Source organism: Mytilus galloprovincialis, chromosome 3 (genome assembly GCF_965363235.1).
Source record: "Mytilus galloprovincialis chromosome 3, xbMytGall1.hap1.1, whole genome shotgun sequence".
In the NCBI taxonomy this organism is placed as follows: Eukaryota; Metazoa; Mollusca; class Bivalvia; order Mytilida; family Mytilidae; genus Mytilus; species Mytilus galloprovincialis.
Genome location: NC_134840.1, coordinates 30,783,988 through 30,806,484, shown reverse-complemented (window position 1 = coordinate 30,806,484; position 22,497 = coordinate 30,783,988). Strand labels below are relative to the sequence as shown.

Here is a 22,497-nt window from a genome sequence, read left to right as displayed (position 1 = left end):
TTACAAAAAATCTGAACTTTTTTTTCAAGTGGTCACTGAACCATGAGAATGAGGTCAAGGACATTGGACATGTGACTGACGGAAACTTCGTAACATGAGGCATCTATATACAAAGTATGAAGCATTCAGGTCTTCCACCTTCTAAAATATAAAGCTTTTAAGAAGTTAGCTAACACCGCCGCCGCCGCCGTAGCCGCCGCCGCCGCCGGATCACTATCCCTATGTCGAACTTTCTGCAACAAAAGTTGCAGGCTCGACAAAAATTTAAAAAAATGTTCAGGAAACTTTTATCTTACAACATACATGCCTTACTCAAGTTGACTTTATTTTTCAGTCTGTAAGATTAACCAGAAAGGAACTTAAAAGACCAGATCTTAACAAATTAAAATTCAAAACCCACAGACCATCTGGAATTAAACATTTATATGACACAGACACAGAACTGGTCCTGACACTATCTATAAGACATGCTCGGAAAGCGAGACCAAAAATTGACAAATCAACATTTGAGCACCCAAAGAGAACTGTCATATACAATCATCCGGAAACCGGTCAAACGTTCGAGGAAGACAAACCCCATGTGAATAATACTATAACAAACATCCACGTTCAAAGAAGAGGCTTTGGAATACTTTTACCAGTTATAGTTGTAACTTGTATCTTTCTTCTAGGAACATTTTCGGTTCTTTTTGCATTATTGTTTAGACATCATAGTTAGCATCTGATGATAAACTTTAAAGACAAACTGTTCCAATTATCACTTATACATATTGCGACTTAAGTTTGAACTTCAAACATTTAATGAATAATCTTCATACCGACGACTCAACCTTCAGCAGATTGGCCTACAACTTAATTACAGATAACCTTTGCATTGTCAACAAACTTTTCTGCGAAATAAGCTAACAAAAAAATGTGAAACATCATGAGTCTAAATTCATAAATTTGAAATACAAATTTATGACTAATGGATTCGGTTCATGATTATTCTAGGTAAATGAAGACGAAAACACTCTTATCGAATGGATTCAGGCTGTGTAGTCGTTGATACAACTATATCTATAAATAAAGAAAGGATCAATGAAATTCAAAGTTGCATTTACCTCAAAAGCGTTTCTAAACACAAATGTTTAATCTCCAAGATATTTATGTTGTTGTCAAGCAAACACATTTCAGGTATTATCGCTTTTTTTGCAAATTGCATAGTATAAACGACTTGATAACAGAACTTGACATAACAGTTTAATCGGAAAACTAGGATATAATCCAATGAGATACTGAAGAGTAAACACTGCACATTTAAGAGGATAGAAAAAACATAGGATAGGTATCCAACAATGACATAAATCAGTATATTAACAGCAACAACAAGAAAACGAAAAACCAAAATAACAATGATCTTACCGTTGTCTAAAAGTCTCAGTGAGACCTTTTTTATGTTCATTTTCAACCGAATTCCTAAGTAATATAACTGCTCTTAAAAATAAACTTTAAAAATGGTTCTATGTACCTCTTTTCGAATTTTTATCTTGTTTTATCAACAAAACAAAAGAGTAACTTTAAATTTATCTGATAAATAGATAGAAGTTAAGCTCACTTCAAAGCCTTCACCTTATATGTTGTAAAATCTGGCGTACAAACTTTAAATTGGTATCAATTCTGAGTTTATTGGTCATTTATCTCTTCCAACTGTTTTGATTTTTATTTTAATCATTCGGTTTGGAGTGTTCCTGATGAAGAAATGTCTAGAAAAGTGTTTTGGATGCATGAAGTACAGTGTTGTTTTCACTTTTAACAATATGCCTAGAAGAAAACGTATATTTTATAGCTGAGTAGAGAAAGATTACAGACTTAAAATAATGATTGTTGTCCAGTTGTTAAAATGTCAACTTCTTAGGTTCTGAGTAAAATCTTTTGAGCTATGCATAATATCCTTATCGAACTTTTAATGGAAAAGTCCCATGCATAGAATAAATGTAATGATATCTCAGCAAGTCCGAGGGAAATTAAGGAAAGTTCCTTATTATCTGGCAAAATCAAATGCTCAAACATTTCACACGAATGGATAAAAACTGTCATACTCCTGACTTGGTACAGGCATTTTCCTAGGAATAGACACACTAGATGATGGTCTCAACTGATTTTGAGATCACTAGGCCCAATTGGAGGTCACAGCAGCAGTTGATAAATGAAGTTTGGCTTTAACTTTGGTTTCCATATATGTCCATTCTTCAACAAACTATTATGACAATGTTTTTTTAGGTTTTCTTGATCTATCTTTTATTTCTGTGTTGGTCTGTTTGGATTCTGCATTCTGTTCCAGCTAGTGTAAGTCTTTCTGTACTTAATTGTATTAATTGTCACTTTTATATGTTCACTCCCTCTTGTTACAGGAAAATTGTCAACTTTTTATTGTCATACTTGCATGTCGTTGATCTCGTAAAATAAAATCTTCATTATTGGATTAATAACTCCAATAAGGAGTCGTAGAGTGATTTTAGCTATACTAACTTATTTGCAGACTTTGTCTTGCTTAACATTTTTGATATAAAAGTTTTCAAGTTAATAGAAAACACAAAAATTCGCCATCAATGAGCAATAAGGATACAATTTTGACCATGTTCACTAATTTGTAGGTCTTGTCTTGCTTACTGTTTCTGATGTTATTTTATATCTATGTATTAAGTTTGAAGATATAAGGCAACACAGATTTATGTTTCACTTTGTAAATACAGTTTCACAAACCTTGCCTCTTTTGTGGAGATATATAAAATCCATAGATATTTTCTTTTGTGTAAAATTTTTAGCCGTAAAAGGAGTTCTTATGGGAAATTGCATTGCCTTTCTTTACAAATGTGCAACATATAACATAAGAAATATAACAGCAATAATGTTTCATTCTTCATGGTATGCAACAATTAAAGGTCCACCTTGTCTCTGATTGTTTAATGATGATGTCAGTTGTCAATCATACTAGTTGAATCAATACCCAGTTACCTAATCAAAATGATTTTTAAAAAGCCTGCACATCAACACACCTTAATGACATACATTCTTGAATGAACTGCTCCAATAATGTACCCAGTTTTTTTCAGTTTATATGTGTATTATGTGCACATACATCAGAACCATAGGGAACTATATTTCAGTGTGAATACATTTAGTAACAGTAGCTAACCTGTCCTGTTGTTAGGGAAGCCGGTGCCTAAGTAAAGATTTAGAACAAGTTCTAATCTTTCCAAAAACAGACAAAAGCAGAGCAAGGTAGAAAACTGTAAATTTCACAAAAATGGGTGTCTATTAAAGTCATAGGGAATAATTAATTCAAAGGTATGTCAGCTGGACTGTGATTACAAATTATATTTCTGATAACAAATAAGCATGATTACAAATTATATTTCTGATAACAAATAAGCAGCGCAATATATCTGTAAGGATTGCTGAAACCAAAAAAAAATGCCATTTTTCATTTTTCTGACAATGCAGTAAAGTAAGGTTGTGATTTAATTCATCACAGGCCAGAATGTTACTTTCAAAATCTACATTCCAAAACTGACCCAAGTGGAGAAAACACTTATTTCACTTAATTTCAATTTCCTAAAGACTGAAAAGAGATGATCTTTAATAAAGTTCATTTTAAAACCTACAGATAAAAGATGGTAATCGATGAGTAAACTCACATTACAACTTTGGATCAGTTCAGGAAAAAAAACCAAACAAGTACACACATTATAATGCTAAGCATATCCCTACTCTTCATTCAAAATATCAGAAAACAAAAAGTTGTCATACAGAACCGAAATTTGCTCGAATATTATAAAACATCACTGTTGAGGAAACCAAGAGTTGCAGGAAAAAATCAATTCTTTAATCGGTGAAGCACATTTCTAAAGTGTTCTCATGGTACAAATCATAGTTATAAAGTTCAAGATCAAATATCAAATCTATTCCTTGATACAAAAGTAGAGTAATATGCAACAAAAAAATCCATTTTCAGTTAGTATCATAAAAATTCTAAATTTCATCACACAAAAAGTGTCTGCCCAGCAAATATTAAATTCTCTTATAGAGTAGTACATAGTTTTATAAGGACAAAATTTAACATTTTCATGGTTACAACTATTAAAGTGATCGCAATCACTGGTACAAATATTTGAAGCTGTGTTTGCATAATTCTATTCATATTTAGCCTTCCATTGTAAGGTGGTTGACATTATTTTTCTAATTATGGCGCTATTAAATATCCTTTGAAAGACAAAATGTACTTAATCTGCATCAATTTTAATATGTTTATCCATAGGTTTTATAGTACATTGTAATTTAATAGTTTGAGCAATAAATGTTTGCAAACAGAAGAAATTACAAAATAAAGTTTCCTTACAAAAAAAAATAACAAAAAGAAGTAAATTCTTTTATAAAAATCAGGAATAAACATAGTAAGTAGTCTGTTGTTATTTATGTATTATTGTCATTTTGTTTATTTTCTTTTGTTACATCTCTTGACATTGGACTCCGACTTCTCTTGAACTGAATTTTTATGTGCGTATTGTTATGCGTTTACTTTTCTACATTGGCTGGAGGTATAGGGGAGGGTTGAGATCTCATAAACATGCTTAACCCCGCCACAATTTTGCGCCTGTCCCAAGTCAGGAGTCTCTGGCCTTTGTTAGTTTTGTATAATTTTTAATTTTAGTTTCTTGTGTATAATTCAGATGTCCATTATCACTGAACTAGTATACATATTTTTAAGGGGCCAGCTAAAGGACGCCTCCAGGTGCGGGAGTTTCTCGCTACATTGAAGACCCATTGGTGGCCTTCAGATGTTGTCTGCTCTATGGTCGGGATGTTATGGCTTTGACACATTCCCCATTTCCTTTCTCAATTTTATTATAAATTTTAATGTAGCTTGCTCAGTTTGAATTATTCCTCAATACTGTTCTGAGCAATTCATCTATAATTGTAACATCAATAATACTGTAAATTAAGAAAATATTGCATGCATTTATTATTGCGATTCTGTCATTTTGGACTTAAATTTTAATTTTTTGCGATATAGAAAAAATTTCAAAATGTGAGTTTAAATTATTGCGACTATAACCATGTCACATTTTTTGCGATAATAAAAATCATGCAAAAATGTATAAATTTACAGTAGATCAATTAAATATGATTATGGCACTGATTGTATTAGTAAAACAAACTGCACTTACATTTTCTTTATACAGATTTTCATTACATCTATAACAGCTATATACCATGCGTGAAGATAATTTAAATTGGGATTTACACAACTAAATGTATCATATGAATAAAACTATTGATTCCATAGTATTATAAAGTTCTAACATTCCATGAGTTGTTATCTTTATTATTTAAAAAGAAAGATTTAGAATCACTAAACGGGGAAAATGTCAATTACTGGTTTATTTTCAATGAAAAGTCTTTTCAAAAGAACTGAGCCTTACAAAAGGTTAGCTGACTTACTGATAATGATTGTTATCAATTTGAAAAATTTCAAACTTCATTTTACTAAGTGACAGACTTTGAAACAACTCATTATACAACTATAAACCAAATATCAGCTCACTGACTGTAGGAACAGCTTACATATGAGGCCTAAACTCAATTTCACATGAAATTTTTGTAATACCCTTGCTGTAAGAAGTAGATAATATGTAAACCATAACAAAGATCACCACAGAAATTTTCTGGAAGATGTACCAAATTAATATTTTAACTGTATACAAATATTTTTATATTTTAAAGCTTTTGCAATACTCTTATAGTATACATGTACAAACATGAATATATTTTAATTTTATGACAAAAAGAAAATAAAAATCACTCAATTAATTATGCTGATAAAGAATAACAATTGTTTTCCAAACATATCTCACATAAACTCAAAATTCAAGATTTAATCGCAGAAAATAAAACATCAAGTTTTCTTCATAAAGATTTTAAAAATATATATAACATGCATTAAAGCTGCCAATATTACTTAGTTACATGGATGTGGCAATCTATAATATAAACAAGTTCAAATCACAAGATATTGAACGAATGAAAAATGGACAACCTGACAAAAATGGCAAATAAAATAGGAAAATACATTATACAATCCTTTAAATGTCCAAACAATTCATACAAACATTTCAAATTGTTGTTAATAGGACATGTATTTATACATATGGCAGTGTTCTGCCCAGGCAAAATTTTGCATTTTAAAAAATGTTCATTTTGTGTTAAAATTACCAAATTGTGTGTAGATCATGGAGCAACAGGCTAGATATCTGAAGATGTGGTGTGAGTGCCAATGAGACATATGTTTTTGAATTGATTGTCTGTTTATATAAATCCAGGAAGCTTCTGAGGTGCAAAACATGATCAAGTTAAACTTTAAACAAAAAATTGTAATCATTTGTCAAAGTGATATTTTTTTGTTGATCAAATATAAATATTTAATATACTAACATCTACATGATTGTAAAAAATCACCCAATTGGGATGTTAAACCAAATCTAAAACAAAGGTTTTCAATTGAATAAATCTGTAAAAAGTTTTAACCATAAAGCCCAGGCACTGATCTAAATAATATGCATTATAATATTGTCCCCAAAATGAAAATAAAGAAATTGTACACAATAAATATATATCCTATTTGGAATATTGTTCCCCAATCATGTATTTTACATGTATCTCATTTCAAAGATTTCTCCCAACCTGTTTCAAAAAAAAAAAAATTCAAGGAGTGAAATTAACCAATCAATTGAAAACCTGGGCAAAATACTGACAAGATAATCAATGGTTCTAAGTTTACGAATTCAATATTTTTAAAATACCATGAAAATGCAGTTCACTCCAGAATGAAATTGGCTCCAGCATGAATAATTTAATTGTAGGGGCTTGGACATAACAGCACATAAAATAACAATTCAATCAATCCCATTATGTAGATATATAAGACTGAAGTACAGTTTGTAACAAAACAGAATGGCTACAAATCAAGTGTCAACTTTCCATATTTTGAAATGGGGAACAGGGTGAGATTTTTAATAGAAACTTTGTCATATTGTTTTCCATATCTGATCAAATCTTTTGAAGTTTAATACAGTAATCAATGTGTTTTATCTAAATTTCTCAAGGAACATGATTTAAGTCACTAACACCTAAGCTACATGTAAAACAACATGTCTGGTAGCTTGGGCGCTGTAAATCATATAGTCTACAATCATTAATAAACAATTTGTCATTTTACAAGACAAATTTTAAGAGAGATTAGACTTTCACCTCAAGAGATTATACTTCTAAGAAATATTTTTTTTAAATTCTTAAAAAAATATTGAAAGACTCCCAGTCAGGCCACTGAATCTGGAAAGCTGACACCTATGCATTTATCAAAACTAACAAAAAATAAGCCCAAAATAATCATATAAAGCCCTTTATTGTTAAAAACCCTGAGATTTTGGTTAAAGACCAGCTAACGCTCTGAATATCAACATTCCTTGTGAGTGTATATCTAGATTTACTGTCTCATTAGCAGATATAAACAGGGTAGATCCTGCCCGGACACCAAGAGGTGAGCTTAATGTAGAATTAGTGGCAATGCCTTCACCACTCTGTACTATTACAATACTAGCACTGTCTAAAGGTCGCAGGGTTGCTTTAGTACATCCACTTGATACCTGCAATAACAAAATTAGAATAATGAAGACTAAAGAAGAGCAAAGCTCCCAAATGATACCAGCCTGTACTCATATTTATATACAGTTTACTGACATTCTAAAAAAAGACCAGACACTTCAACCTAATTTTCATCAAACTTCTGGTGGTGGTCAACAATAATATCAAGCATTGGTAATATATCTTTCAAGGCATTCAAAAGTTCTCAGTTGGATCACCATCATAGTTGAATATAGTAATAAGTGATGATTATAATTTAGAATAATTGACCATGCATGAAATAAATCCTTTTTCAATGTGGAAACCATTTTTGCCTCCCTGTAAAAGAAATGATTTTGAAAACAACATTTGTTCATTTTGTATATATTAAGATAAGGAGATGAAGTATGATTGCTAATGAAATAACTATCCAACTAGTCAAAATGACATGGATATAAGCAATAATAGTTCTTCAACAATGGGCAACACCTACAATTCAAATCAGTAAACCAATGGCATATATTATGTCAATACAACTTACCAAAAAAATACAACAGACAGGAACAATGATTGAATCAAAGAATCCCAACCAAGGACATTTTTTCCTTCAGTCTGTTAATACCTTTGTGATGGACAACATCAATCATTTGTCTTGACCATAACTAGCCATGTAATCATTTAAAAAAGAAATAATGTTCTATGAAAGGATATCAAAAGGACTAAAGAAAAAAACTTTGTTAAGTAGAATTTAAACTGGTATGATTCTTATTTTCATTGATACATATTTAACTCTTTTTAAGGAATGACTGTAATATTTTTTCTGTCTATGAAGACATAACAGAAAAAATGTGGTGCACACTGAATAACGCAAGTAGCGGGTTATTTAACAGTGTGCACCACATTTTTTATGTTATTTCGAATAGACAGAAAAAATATTACAGTCATTTCTTATAATTTAATTCTCAATTCCATTTTAAACCGTAGAAAATCATGAAAAAACGTTGATGACGTCACGGTCACATGACTAAATTATGTCTATGGGCTCATAACAAAATAACGTCAGCCAATCAGAAGACGTGTTACATCCAAAATTAAATTATTTTAATATACTTCCAGATAACAGGAATTTATATTAACCTCTATAACATTGACTGCAAAATCATATATAGGTGGTGTAAAGTGGATTTCCTCTATTCCTGATTGAGAATTATCTACTTTAGATGGTTTTAGTTTTGTTCTGGATATTTGACGGCCAGTATAATCTAACATTTCACACAGTGTATGAACATCTCTAAACTTTGGTGTAAGTCCTGCTCTCACTACATTATCAGAACATGCCATACATTCCATACAATCTGAAAATAAAATAAAATAATTCTTAAAAGAAGAACCTTTAGTTAGCAAGCTTTAAATAATAACCAAACATCACCAATGTAATAGAGAAAGCTTAGATTGACAGGTTGATTTTGTGTGTATTCTACTACTGTGTAGTGTGTGATACAATGTTTCTACATTCATGACAGAAGGCAAGGTGTGCTGATTGACTTTGTACATGTACCACTTATGACAAATTTAAATTAAAAGTTAAAAACAATCAGTAAATGTTATACACAGTTGTCTTTCCTTACCTCCTGATAAATAAGCATGAGGATAGTCAGCCTCAAGAAAGATGGCTTCTCCTGGCTTCAGAGTTATAATGTTGAGGAAGTAAATAGCAAAAATACCAACATCTCCAGGAAATTCTTTATTCAGTTTCTGTAACATATCTGGTATCAAAATGCTGACATCCTTACCTTCTGTGTCTACAAAAGAATCAATTGAATTTCTCACTCATATTTCTCATTAAAATTGAAAAGAGAAGGACAATTTCCCTTCCTTCAAAAGAGGGAGGGTTGAAATCTAAAATTCAAAGTGCTTGTGAGAACTGAAGGGTATAGATTTCATTCATTTTGTAAAGGAAACTAAAAATTAAACATTGCATTACATTAGGCATTGGAAGGCAATATAATGATATTAGTAGATTCAACTACAATTATATATAAAGGAAGATAACTCTCCTTTTTATATTACTTTTACTACCGTAAGACATTGATGATTTTAGAACAAATTCATGGGCCATGCATAATTTATGTAATTTCCTAGACTAGTAAGGTTATTCACATAATTTTGTTATTTGAATATTTGAGCATATATTTGATTGTTAAATTTCTTGAATGTATAGAATGCTATACTAAATGCACTATGTTTTGTGTACATCAAAAATAAAGATAAAATCTTGGAATTGATCATTACTAAACCAACCACATTAGGGTTCTGGTTGTATGAACACAATCTTTTAACCCCAAAACAGTGCAACCCTGCTTCAAATTCATGTGCTTGTCCCAAGTAAAGAACAGTGTTAGTGTTTGTCTTCATTATATCTCAAAGGTTCCCATATATGCCTCAACTGCAGGACATGAAAGACAAATTTAGGTTTAGTCAGACAAGTATTGCCATTCTATGTGATATACATATCTGCCAGGTAAATTCTATTTTGGACAGGCACAATTCATATTGCCTGACTAGACGTCAGTCATTCAAACTTACAAGAAAACTGATATCTTATTTGTTTTTTCATGTTTTGGGGAGTTATGTCCTGATGGAAGATCTTTGATAGTCTAAGTTACATTTATTCATACTTTATTTGAAAAAAAAACATACTAAATAGACATCCTTAACAAATTGGCACACATACCACATCTTCTCACATCTATGTGTTCATTGTTGAATACTATGTTGCCATAGAAAAATGTTGTATCAGAAAAACGGCCCCATATTAGATGCCAATATCAAACAAATTATTACTCTTTCAAGTCTATGCAGTAAGAAAAGATCACACATCCTCTTGGTAATCTTAACTAAAGTATGTTTTTAATCAATAACATGCTAAAGAAGATCTTACTGAATTGTTCAACAAGCATAAATAACTTCTTTAATTCCCTCTTTACAATATCTGTTTCTTGTTGCATCAGTCCTGTAAAGCAGTATTTCATAGCTTCTCTGTGTAGTGGCATGTCATTGGTTTTACTTGCTGTAATTAACTTAATGGCATTCTTACTACCAACTACTGTTCTAAATGGTTCTATTTCTACAAATATATGTTACTGTTATTATAGCAATTGTCATGACTGTAAAAGGACAGTTCAATAAATACAACTTCACGAATACTGTACTGTCTGAATACTTACTTACTTACACCAAGCTTTAAGTGTTGCATATTAAATTACCCAATTGCAAATTTAAGTATGATGTTGGTGTGTTGGCCAGAACTCTCCTATGTTTGTGCAGCACTTTCAAAAGGTTAACTTTGGGTTTTCACGTCTTACTTAAATGTTTTTTTTCTATAGACATGATAGATATGGACACAAATAGATATACAATATTTAGATAGTTTACTAGAAATTGAAAGTCATATCCAGATAACCATTATTGAAAGCATAATATTTCTGTACCACCTTATGTTAAAGAGATATCAGCAATATAGGGTTATTGCATGAATATTGGGGAATATTGTCCCGAGTAGAATTTTATATTGCACGAGCTTGCGAGTGCAATATATGTTCTACGAGGGACAATATTCCCCAATATTCATGCAATAACCCTTTTATTGTATAGTAATATAATATTTAAAAGTACTAACTGGTTTAAACTAAGATTTTGTCGTTGATGACGTCATGAATTTTGAGGATTTATTGCACTAGTGCAATATTAGAATTTATTGCACGCTAACTTTTGGTTACTTTCTGTTGGAAATATTATATTGCTATACAATAATAATTTATCTTGATCTGAAAATTGCAATTGTAAAGTAATGCAATGCTGAAAATCAGACTTGACCAATATTTTGAAGTCAATAACATTCCATTTCAATTTCAATCCTTTTAGTTCAACATATAACATTTGTTAATTTGATGCACTGTTATTTATCATGTTTATCAAAGATGTCTAACTGAAAGCATAAAAATATTTCCTCTGAAGGATATGACCCTAAAATCTTCAATTGATGCATGCTCACTTGTTAAAAAGTCTGCCACTTCTTGAATTGGTCTGAATCCACACATTGCTTTAAATGGAGTTAGAGCAATAGCCATTTCTGGTTTATGATTTGGATCCTTGTAGATGTCTGGTCTCTCTTTGTGTAGCTTTTCAGAATGAACCTGTGTGGATTAACAAAAATTATTATACAAGATAACTTTTCAGAATGAACCTGTGTGGATTAACAAAAATTATTATACAAGGTAACTTTTCAGAATGAACCTGTGTGGATTGACAAAAATTATTATACAAGATAACTTTTCAGAATGAACCTGTGTGGATTAACAAAAATTATTATACAAGATAACTTTTCAGAATGAACCTGTGTGAATTAACAAAAATTATTATACAAGTTAACTTTTCAGAATGAACCTGTATGGATTAACAAAATTATTGTTCAAACTTTTCTAAATGAACCCGAATTGATTAACCAAATCATTATAAGAGATACCTCTTTTGCTTGAACCTATGTGGATTTACAACATCAATTAAACAAAATAAAAATACAGAATGAACTTGTACCGGTATATATTAACAATATTATTATACCAGATAAGTTTTCTGAATGAACCAATTTGGACCACTATGTTGCAGAAAGAGTGATACAGAAGAATGGATACACACACACACATACATCTTTTTTTTCACTATATGTTTACTGAAACCTTTAAATTGTTCAATTTTTCAATAAATAAATATATAACCTAATGAACTACTGAATTAGCAGAAGTGTCTTTGACTTAAAGTGCTTTTATTTTGTTGTCACAAAAATAATAAGAGGCTGTGGGATAATTTTATAAAATTAGTATTTATCATTAAAATAAAGGTCAGCTTACCTTATTTGGATGAGCCTGTATCGACAAGGAGTTATTGACAGACAACACCTTGAATAAGAATGGAAGGCGGCCATTAAAATACTCCCTAACCTGTGAACCCAAACAATCTACATTCTGTTTTATCCAATCTTTTAACTTTCCTTTACACTGACCATCTTTGTATATTTCTGAAGGTCCATTAGAATGGGTTCCCATCCATAACTGTCAAGAATTAAGTTATTGCATTTTATTAACAATATAATATGTTATGTAAAATTATAACAAACCCCCATGACTATGACAAAATTTACTTTCTTCAAAAGAAAATGAAAAAGATATATGTTTTAAATATCTTTATTTATCAAGTGTTTATCATGCCATGCATGTTGCTAAGCTGTACCACGCACAAACTTTGTATAATTCATTGGTATGTATTGAGAATAATATGTATGTTATGAATTGTTGAAAAACATCATTTACAGTCTTTAAATCTTGAGTGTGTGTTGTTTTTCTTTCTTTTTTTTTTCTTTTTTTTTCCGATTTATTAAATGAGGCAATGGAACTTGTTTGTTTATTCGTTTGATTTTCTAAATGAGGCAGTGGAATTTGTATGGCGACACACCAGCCCAAAGTTCTTTAAGAATGAAAAATTCAGACATGGATTTTTTATCATGATTGATTGTTGATTCCAGTGATAAAGGAGTAGGTTCAGTAAGACCCCTTTTTGACCCCAAAATATAACAGTTTTACTAAATTGAAATAATGTAAACTTTTAGTTATTTATTGGATAGTAGAATACTTCTGTTACATACATATCGGCTGTTTTTGATAATACACTGCATATGTATCAGGAACTAGCATCATTAAGTCATGTTAAATTAATGAAATCTTCATAATTTTAGCATTTGAGTTAATCTTTAGACGGTTTTTGTCTTAAATGGATGTGGCCGCATTTGTGTTCATTCTTAATATTTAGATGTAAGTTGTATTTGATGATAATACATAACATATATATAAAGATTGAGGATGAACACAGATGCAGCCACTTTCATTTTTGACAAAAAAGCACCTGAAAAGTGATATATTATGGCATATTTGATAGATTTATAATATTTAAGCTTGAATATGAGCGTCTTTAATGACTTAATCCGTTCAAATCTTTCACATCAATTAATTGAATCTACTTAAGTAGACACTTAAGTGTTTAAAAAGTGTTCAAAATCTTTCATCAGCTGAAGCTGAAATTAGGGGCCAAAATCGGCCCTTACCCGACCTACTCCTTTTGCAATTCAGCCTTATTATTCAGGACAAGAACAAATTAGTTATAAATCTATAGACAGTAACTGCATTAAATCAATACATCTGAATTCAACTATGTTGGTTAAAAAAAAAATTTTTTCAGGGTTTTAAAATTAAGACAGTTCCTGATCAAACAAAAATGACTGACAGAATCATGTTCTCCTCTAAACACGTTTGTACAGATTGAGTGATCAGCTTTGTCTGTCATGTCTTGTTACTTTATAAGTTTGGAGGTATTGCCAAGATGCATGGATAGATAATAACTGGATGAACTATGAACTCTGCCTCATACAAATTAGGGAATACATGTATGTCAGTTTCACAATTTTAACCTCTTATTTGAATTATTTTTTAATTACTAAGTATACTTTGTCCATTACTATTAAAATAAAATTCTGGAGATATTGGGTTCTAAATTTATAATTTTTATGCAACAAAGTTTGACTACTACTCTTAATCATTATGACTATTTGTAAAGGGCAGAGTAGTCCAAATTTTGAAACCATCTTCAGTCTATTTTGGAATACATGTTGTACATTGCATCAATGGAAGTTACATACTGAGAAGTATGAATGGACAGAGGAACAAAAGAATAATCCAGTAAAATACAGCATCCCACCCACTCAATAAGTGCTGGTATAATAACTACATGTGTATGTCAATAAACTATATAGTTTACCTCAGCATATGGTTTATTTTCATCTATTTTCAAATTTTTATCAGCTGATGCAGCAAGTTGTGCTACAGCACTTGAAGATCCATGTTTTCCCCATGCATAATTCTGTACAGAACATCTTATTTCAAAAACTGGAAAAAAAGTTCAATACATGTATATTAATACATTTATAAAGTTATATTACAGGAATAAAGCATTCCAAGTTGTAAATATGAACATGATGAACAAGACATTCAAACTACCAAATAAATTGTTTACTGCAAATTCGTTTATTTCTATGGGTACCAGTTTTCGTGGAATAAGAAAAACTTGCAATTTCATGGATATTTGATTTTGTGGTTTTGCCAAGGTCTGCATACCAGCCAAAAAATAATTTGTATTCATTGAACATTAAAATTCCCTGTTTGCCTATACCCAACAATCCCAAAGAAATCCAAGAAAATTGGTATCCCACAAATAATCCACATAATACATAAAAGTCACAGACCCCTATCTCAGATTTATTTTACCTACATGTCCTATATAGCTTTTTCATGTTTATATCAACAGGTTGGAAACAACTCCCCAAATGAGGGATATCCCTTAAAGAAGGGATTGACCCTCAGACAAGGGGCTTTTATACTGTGGTAGAAAAAAAAAAAGAAAAACTAAGCCTTTTTAACTTAAAAAAGGGAAAATTCATTATATTTGGAACATTTTTTTCTGAAAGAAGGGTTCTCTTATTTTCAATAATAAAGATGTTCATGATGTTTGCATCTTCGCTAGCCAAGGGTTACGATCCACTCTCGTTCTCTTCACCCTTGGCGGATTGAGATAAAATTTCGGAGACAAAAGGTAAGGATTTTTATTGGTTGCAGTCGGAACTCGCTGCATCCAATCAAAAAGCGCCTATAACATGATCACGTGTAAATGTAGAAAGTGTTTGTAAACAATTGCCACGTGTTTATTGTGCAACAAGTCTTTAAATTCTTTAAACATACGACTATATTTAGTGACAACTTGAATGTTTTTAATCAATTAATAGAAGTTCCTGTGTATGTTTCATGCACAAATGCATGAATGTTGACGTATATTTTCGTTTCCGGCTTTATCAAGTGTGTAGAATCTAGACGCTACCGTGTTTTTACCTCCAAATTGAAGAGTCCAAGTGCTACCATTGGTCAAGAATAATGTATTCAGAATGGGCGTGACTTTAATCTTCCGATAGACGGCGCAACATTGTTTTTACAAATGTTGGCTTAATCTGCCAAGGGTGAAGAGAACGAGAGTGGATCGTAACCTTTGGCTAGCGAAGATGTGATGTTTGATGTCCAGGAATATCCCAAAATTCATGGACATGTTTTGTCAATATAATACCAGATAGACATATTGTTCTGTGGGGAAAGTTTCTGCAAATAATATTATAGATATGTGCCCTTTTGTACTTAAAAGTTGTTTTTATTTTTTTATTTTTTATCACTTGTAATTTATCCCTCATTATGGCTCATATAACGTCATTACTTCGAGGGGTTATCCCTCATTTGAGGTGTTGTTCCCAACCTGATCAAGGTATATACAATTGTACATGTAGTTAAAAAAAAGTTAGTATAATATTTCTGGCTTTTTTTTAAGCACAACTAGTATACATAAACACAAGTATTTGCCCTTCATGATGTATACACGGACACGGATTTTTAGTGATTTCCGTATTCGATCAGAGTTTTATATAAAAATAGGAAAATCCTGTTCTTGTTGTGTCCTTGATCTTCAAAATTGACGATTTCGTAGTCGTATCGACTCAATCATCTCATAAAATCGAATAGATTCCAAATATAACCAAACATTTGCAGAAATACGTTTATAAATACCCCTTTCAGTGTCTCCCATCGTGTCTCAGCTATGAAACATCCGAAGAGAAAATTACTCTATTCGGATGCTAGTTGACTTTATCATAGCTCTGTGTTTATACATACTTCTTGATATTTTCCCGCGAATTTATCACAGTTTTATCTTCCATAAAACAGCGATAGCTATAAGTATTTTTATTGTTGTTTGTAAGAAATATATAATATAGTACATAGATACTTAGGGACAGGACATTTTTCTTGTCCTCCCCATTTTTTCACGAAATCCTTTATTTATTTTTTTGAACTGATTAATTAGTTCAATTCATTTTCTCGTTTAACTTTTTTCTATATATAATTTAGGGAGCTACCATTTGATTTTTATGGGGGGGCTAGGATGAAATTTGAAAAAAATAGGCAGGACAGGAGTTTTGAGTAAAAAAAAAGGCAGGATGAGACACTTACAAAAAAAAAAGTCAGGACGACAATTTAGGTAAAAAAAAGTCAGGATTAACTAAAAAAAAAAAGGCAGGACTGAACAGAGTGAAAAATAAAAAGGCAGGACAGAGATTACAGCTAAAAAAAAATGCAGGACAAAAGTTTTCATCCTAGCCCCCCCATAAAAAATCAAATGGTAGCTCCCTTATGAGACAGTGATTGTTGTGGATAGTAAACTTAGAATTGATAGTTAATAGCAAATACAAGTTATTTCTAGTATATGTTTAAATATGTTCAACCAACGATTTCAATTTGTATAGTATACAAATCCTTGGTTCAACAGAGACATATATGTCTCTGGTTTATATATCTCTGGTTCAAATATTATGATATGATATCTGAAATAGTTGACGTTAGTGTTTCGACTACCAATGATGAACCACATACATGATTGGTGTTATCATGAAAGTTTTTGACATCATCAATTTTGCTTACTTCTAACCAAACAGTAAATGATAACCGGCATCTAATCAGTGCAGTTGCCCAACATACCGCCATCTGCGAAAACACAGTTTTTAAGCACTTCTTCCTCTTTAAACATTGTATGTGGTCAATACGAGATTGAAGGAACAAAAATCTTAAGAATGTGAAAATATTCAGGTTAAAAAAATGTATGCGAGCATCATGATATTGCTGGAAATTAAGGGGGAGAAACTTTTACCTTTCAATGTGAAATGTAACTGCCAGAATGAAATAAGCGTCTTTCGACTTTTCTTATTGTTTGATTTGTTATTCATTATAAACATTGATGAATGGTGTAGTGAAAAGACGTTTTATCTATATAATGTCAACAATAAACAAATATAGACAAAAATAAATTAAAAACAAAATTAATGAAAATTAGAATTGCAAAGAATTCACTTACTAGTATATAAATTAGAAAACTTTTCTTCTTGACTGCAGAAACTGCATTGTTCATTGTTTAAATGCATATATCATTGAAAATGAATAATTTTGTTAAAAAAAACCAATTAAGTAGCAATGATTCTAGTTACAACTAGACTTCCTGAATAGCTTGAATAACTTGCTTTCTTTATTCACATGGGACTGACTTCAAACAAGAGCTTCTTAGGACGAATGAAAAGAAGCGACCAATATTTGTAAAATTCACTTTCCACAATATAGATGATGCCCACTCACTGAATAATGCAATGTTTGTGACTATGTTGAACGCATTTATCCCGTGTAATTGGAAAAAAAGACACAACAGATGGACTTTAAGTTTACCACATATCTTGACTTACATCTAGAAATTGACGATGAGGGTCGGTTGAGAACAAATTTTCGACAAAAAAGATGGTTTTAGCTTCACAATTATGAACTTTCATTTCTATGGAGCAACATTCAAGAAGCGCCTGCATATGGAGTATTTCAGTAGTCTTAGATGCATGATTTTTTTTTATTAGTTGTTAGTGGCTTTGAAATAGCTGTCAGTAACTGCGAGTACTATCAGAGCTGTACTTAGTGTCTTTTTTTTGTTGGGATATACAAGTACCCGGCCACGTCCACTCTGTGTAGTACCGGTATTCCTGTTTGTATCCATCTGATGAGTTAAGCCTTTTTCAACTGATTTTTATAGTTCGTTCTTATGTTGTACTGTAAGGGGAGGGTTGGGATCCCCCTAACATGTTTAACCCCGCCACATTCTGTATGTATGTGCCTGTCCCTAGTCAGGAGCCTGCAGTTCAGTGGTTGTCGTTTGTTGATGTGTTACATATTTGTTTTTCGTTCATTTTTTTAACATAAATTAGGCCGCTAGTTTTCTCGTTTGAATTGTTTTACATTTGTCATTTCGGGGCCTTTTAATGCTGACTATGCGGTATGGGATTTGCTCATTGTTGAAGGCCGTACGATGACCTATAGTTGTTAGTTTCTGTGTCATTTTGGTCTTGTGGAGAGTTGTCTCATTGGCAATCATACCACATCTTTTTATATATATTATGTTTTGCAGTTGATATTCAACGACATTCCAGAGCTTGTATTTACTTTTTATGATTTCCGTGATAGTGGGTTGCTGCTCACAAGAAAGCTACAAAACCAGAGTTTAAAATTCGAAGTTGAAATCATCCCTTCTAATATTGTATTGACGCCATTACGAGTTGATTGACGTTGTGAAATATCTGATTCACAGATGACGACGGATATGTTCCATCGTTGTTACCACAATCCCGTCCTCTCTGCCTCGAATATGACCTACGGAATTAGACATATCTCTGGGTTAGTAATTACATGAGCCAAAAGACGGGTGTCATATGTGGAGCAGGATCTGCTTACCCTTTTGGAGCCCCTGAGTACACTCCCAGTTTTTGGCGCGATCTGTGTTTCTCAGTTATTTTGATATGTTTTGTTTTGTATACTGCTTGTCTTTTGGCTGTTTTTTCGTTTTTTGTCAGTTTGTTTACAACTTATGAATTTGAATTCCCTTGCTATCTTTTACCTTTCTTTTAGTGATGAAAGTTTTAAAAATCGTGGTTGAATGTGTCATGATTACGAATTTGTTATATGTCCCCATGAACAAACTAACTTATTTTCGTGGATATTTGTCCTCTTAACTTTACTGTGAGCCGATTTTTTGGCGATTTTCATTACTTCAATAGTTTCGATGAAGTAAAATGAGACCAAGGGGACAATTTCAAACCATGAATCAAAGAAACTTAGTTAAAACCATGAACAAATAAAAGTTTCACAGACGAACAACAGTCCATAAAACACAGCACCGAAATATAACTAGAGGCTCTCAAGAGCCTGTGTCATCCACCTTGGTGCATATTAAACAATGGACACAGATAAATTCATGGCAAACTTGTGTTTTGGTGATGGTGATGTGTTTGTAGATCTTACTTTACTGAACATTCTTGTTGCTATAATTATCTCTATCTATAATGAACTTGGCCCAGTAATTACATTGGAAAATATTTTCTAAAAATTTATGAAAATTGTTAAAAGATTACTATAAAGGGCAATAACTCCTTAAGGTGTCAACTGACAATTTTGGCCATGTTGACTTATTTGTAGATCTTACTTTGCTGAACATTATTGCTGTTTACAGTTTATCTCTATCTATAATAATTTTCAAGATAATAACCAAAAACTGCAAAATTTCCTTAAAATTACTAATTCTGGGGCAGCAACCTAACAACAGGTTGTCCGATTTGGCTGAAAATTTCAGGGCAGATCGATAAATCTTAACCTATAGACAATTTTACATCGTGTCAGATTTGCTCTAAATGCTTTGGTTTCAGAGATATAAGCCAAAACCTACATTTTACCCCTATGTTCTATTTTTAGCCATGGCGGCCATCTTGGTTGGTTGGCCGTGTCACCGGACACATTTTTTAAACTAGATACCCCAATGATGATTGTGGCCAAGTTTGGTTAAATTTGGCCGAGGAGTTTCAGAGAAGTAGATTTTTGTAAAAGTTTACAGACGACGGACGCCAAGTGATGAGAAAAGCTCACTTGAGCTAAAAACGAACACTACCTAAAACCGCGAATGGTTTTATGAGGTCAGGAAGGATATTCAACCTTTCATTTATTAAATAACACAACTACTTATAATGTCGCCACATACAAAATTACCTGCATTTGTGTTTTAAAAGCTGATGGTGAAAATTTAACACGCAAAACAGCTTTCATTCGAATAATTAACGAGATTAAACTTCTTTTAATATTTTTCAACTCGTGCACACGACATTTCAAAACTGGTTAGCACGACTTTCAAACAAAGTTTGATTGATTCTATACGGAAGAGAGCACAAGTTTGAAAGTCGTGCGAACTATTTTTGAAAGTTATGCACACAAGGTTTTTCAGTGAAAGTTATGCGCACAAGTTTAAAAGTTGTGTGCATGACGTTCGAAGTCTTGCACATGAGTTTAAAAGTCGTGCACACCAGTTTAAAAGTCATGCACTACTTTTTCATACGGCTGGTGCGCAACTGATTGAATCTCTGGCAAACAAAAATACTTATATTAACATGGCACCTAAGGGGCTCTATTAAACCACAAAAGTTTACAAAGGTAAAAACATCAAACCTTTAATATTTACTTTAATTTCCAAGTAATATGACAACCCTACAATAAAGTCAGTTGAGTATTTTTGTTCACAGTCTTATCCGACAAGGAGGGAGGTTATGATACGAGCCATTATTTGAACCCTGAAATTGCAAAAAAACAAAAAAGTGAAATTATTCAAGCCTATCGATAAATCAACAGGTTATAGGTCATTGAATGATTTAGGTCAAGTTTGGTTTTAATTGGCCCAGTTGTTTTTGAGGAGAGGATTTTGGTAAAAATTTACGAAAAATTGTGAAACAATTACTTTAAAAGCCAATAGCTTCCTTATGGGTCAATTGGCAATTTTGGTCATGTTGACTTATTTGTAAATACTACTTTGCTACCGTTTTTGCTGTTTACAGTTTATCTTTATCAATGATAATATTACTAATTCAGGAGCAGCAACACAAGAACGGTTTGTCTAATGCTTAATAAAATTTCAGGACAGATAGACTTGTTTTGATGAACATTTTCATCAGTCAGATTTGCTCTAAATGCTTAAGTTTCAGAGATATAAGCCAAAAAATGAATTTCATCCCATTGTTTTTGGGGTTTTTTTCCATGGTGGCCATCTTGGTTGATGGGCGGGGTCATCGGATACATTTTTTAAAAACTGGATACCCTAAGGATGATTAAGGCCAAGTTCGCGGTTTTATTTGTGCAAGTAGTTGCAGATGAGATGATTTATGAAAAAGATAACAAAAATTTACAAAAAATTGTGTAAAATTGATTTTGAAAGGCAATAACTCCTTATGGGGTCAATTGACAATTTTGGTCATGTTAACTTATTTGTAGATCTTACTTTTATAATAACTTTTTTATTTTCGATTGCAGAGGGCCCAAAATATTGATGGCCACCCTCTCCTTTAGTATTGAAAAATCAAATAGTGTTTTAAACTTTGACTTTGGTTCAGTCACAACTTTCAACAAGAGCCTATGCAATGAGTCACTTATTGCTGTTTCAAAGAAAGATTGAATGAATGAAATCATCCAACAAAGTTGATTCCTTTTGAATATCATGAAATGATTTAATTGAATTACACAGCAAAAAGTGCCACGCATGTTTTACGTATGGTAGAGAAAACATGTGTAAAACGTATGTTTTTTGTGCGTTTAACGCATGTTTTTTACAACATGCGTATAACAGGTGTGCAAAAACATATATTAAATATGTGTTACAAAACGCATGAAATATATCACATGTGTAAAACACGTGTTAATACAAACTCATGTAAAATACATGTTTTACATACGTTTTACATGAATTTCACAAAGATATTTTATTATGACTGATTTTTTATCTTTGGCTTATTTTTTTTTTCATTTTTGTAGAGGAAATTAACAATTTAAACATGAAAGACATGATTGGAACCCCTCCTTTATCCTTGGTTGGGAAACCCCTTTGAAAAAATGGGCTTTTGGCTGGATCTGCCACGGAAGAATGTAATAACTTGAAAGTTTATAAAATAAATGAAAATTACAAAAACAGGTCTGCCTAAAATATTTAATGTTTTAATTTTAAAGCATTTTGTTAAACTCAGCTTAAATAGACAAAATTCACACATGGATAAAATGAAATGCTGTAAAATATGAAGTT

At 31.7% G+C, this 22,497-nt stretch overlaps 1 protein-coding gene across 1 annotated transcript; it reads right to left on the bottom strand.

The window, feature by feature from the left end:
- Positions 1–7,425: 7,425 nt before the first annotated feature.
- On the bottom strand, positions 7,426–16,480 carry LOC143067685 (mannose-6-phosphate isomerase-like). Its single transcript, XM_076241141.1, has 8 exons — positions 16,374–16,480; positions 14,530–14,657; positions 12,573–12,773; positions 11,717–11,858; positions 10,604–10,789; positions 9,291–9,464; positions 8,800–9,017; positions 7,426–7,685 (listed from the first exon to the last, which is right to left on the bottom strand). The coding sequence occupies exons 1-8, from the start codon at positions 16,390–16,392 to the stop codon at positions 7,470–7,472; spliced, it is 1,284 nt and encodes a 427-aa protein (XP_076097256.1). The 5' UTR covers positions 16,393–16,480; the 3' UTR covers positions 7,426–7,469.
- Positions 16,481–22,497: the final 6,017 nt, after the last annotated feature.

Coding starts and splice junctions, on each gene's coding strand:
- LOC143067685 (XM_076241141.1), bottom strand. Junction 11,859..12,572: donor TACAGGCTCATCCAAATAAG/GTAAGCTGACCT, acceptor TAATCCACACAG/GTTCATTCTGAAAAGCTACA. Junction 9,465..10,603: donor TATGCTTGTTGAACAATTCA/GTAAGATCTTCT, acceptor ATTCTTTTGTAG/ACACAGAAGGTAAGGATGTC.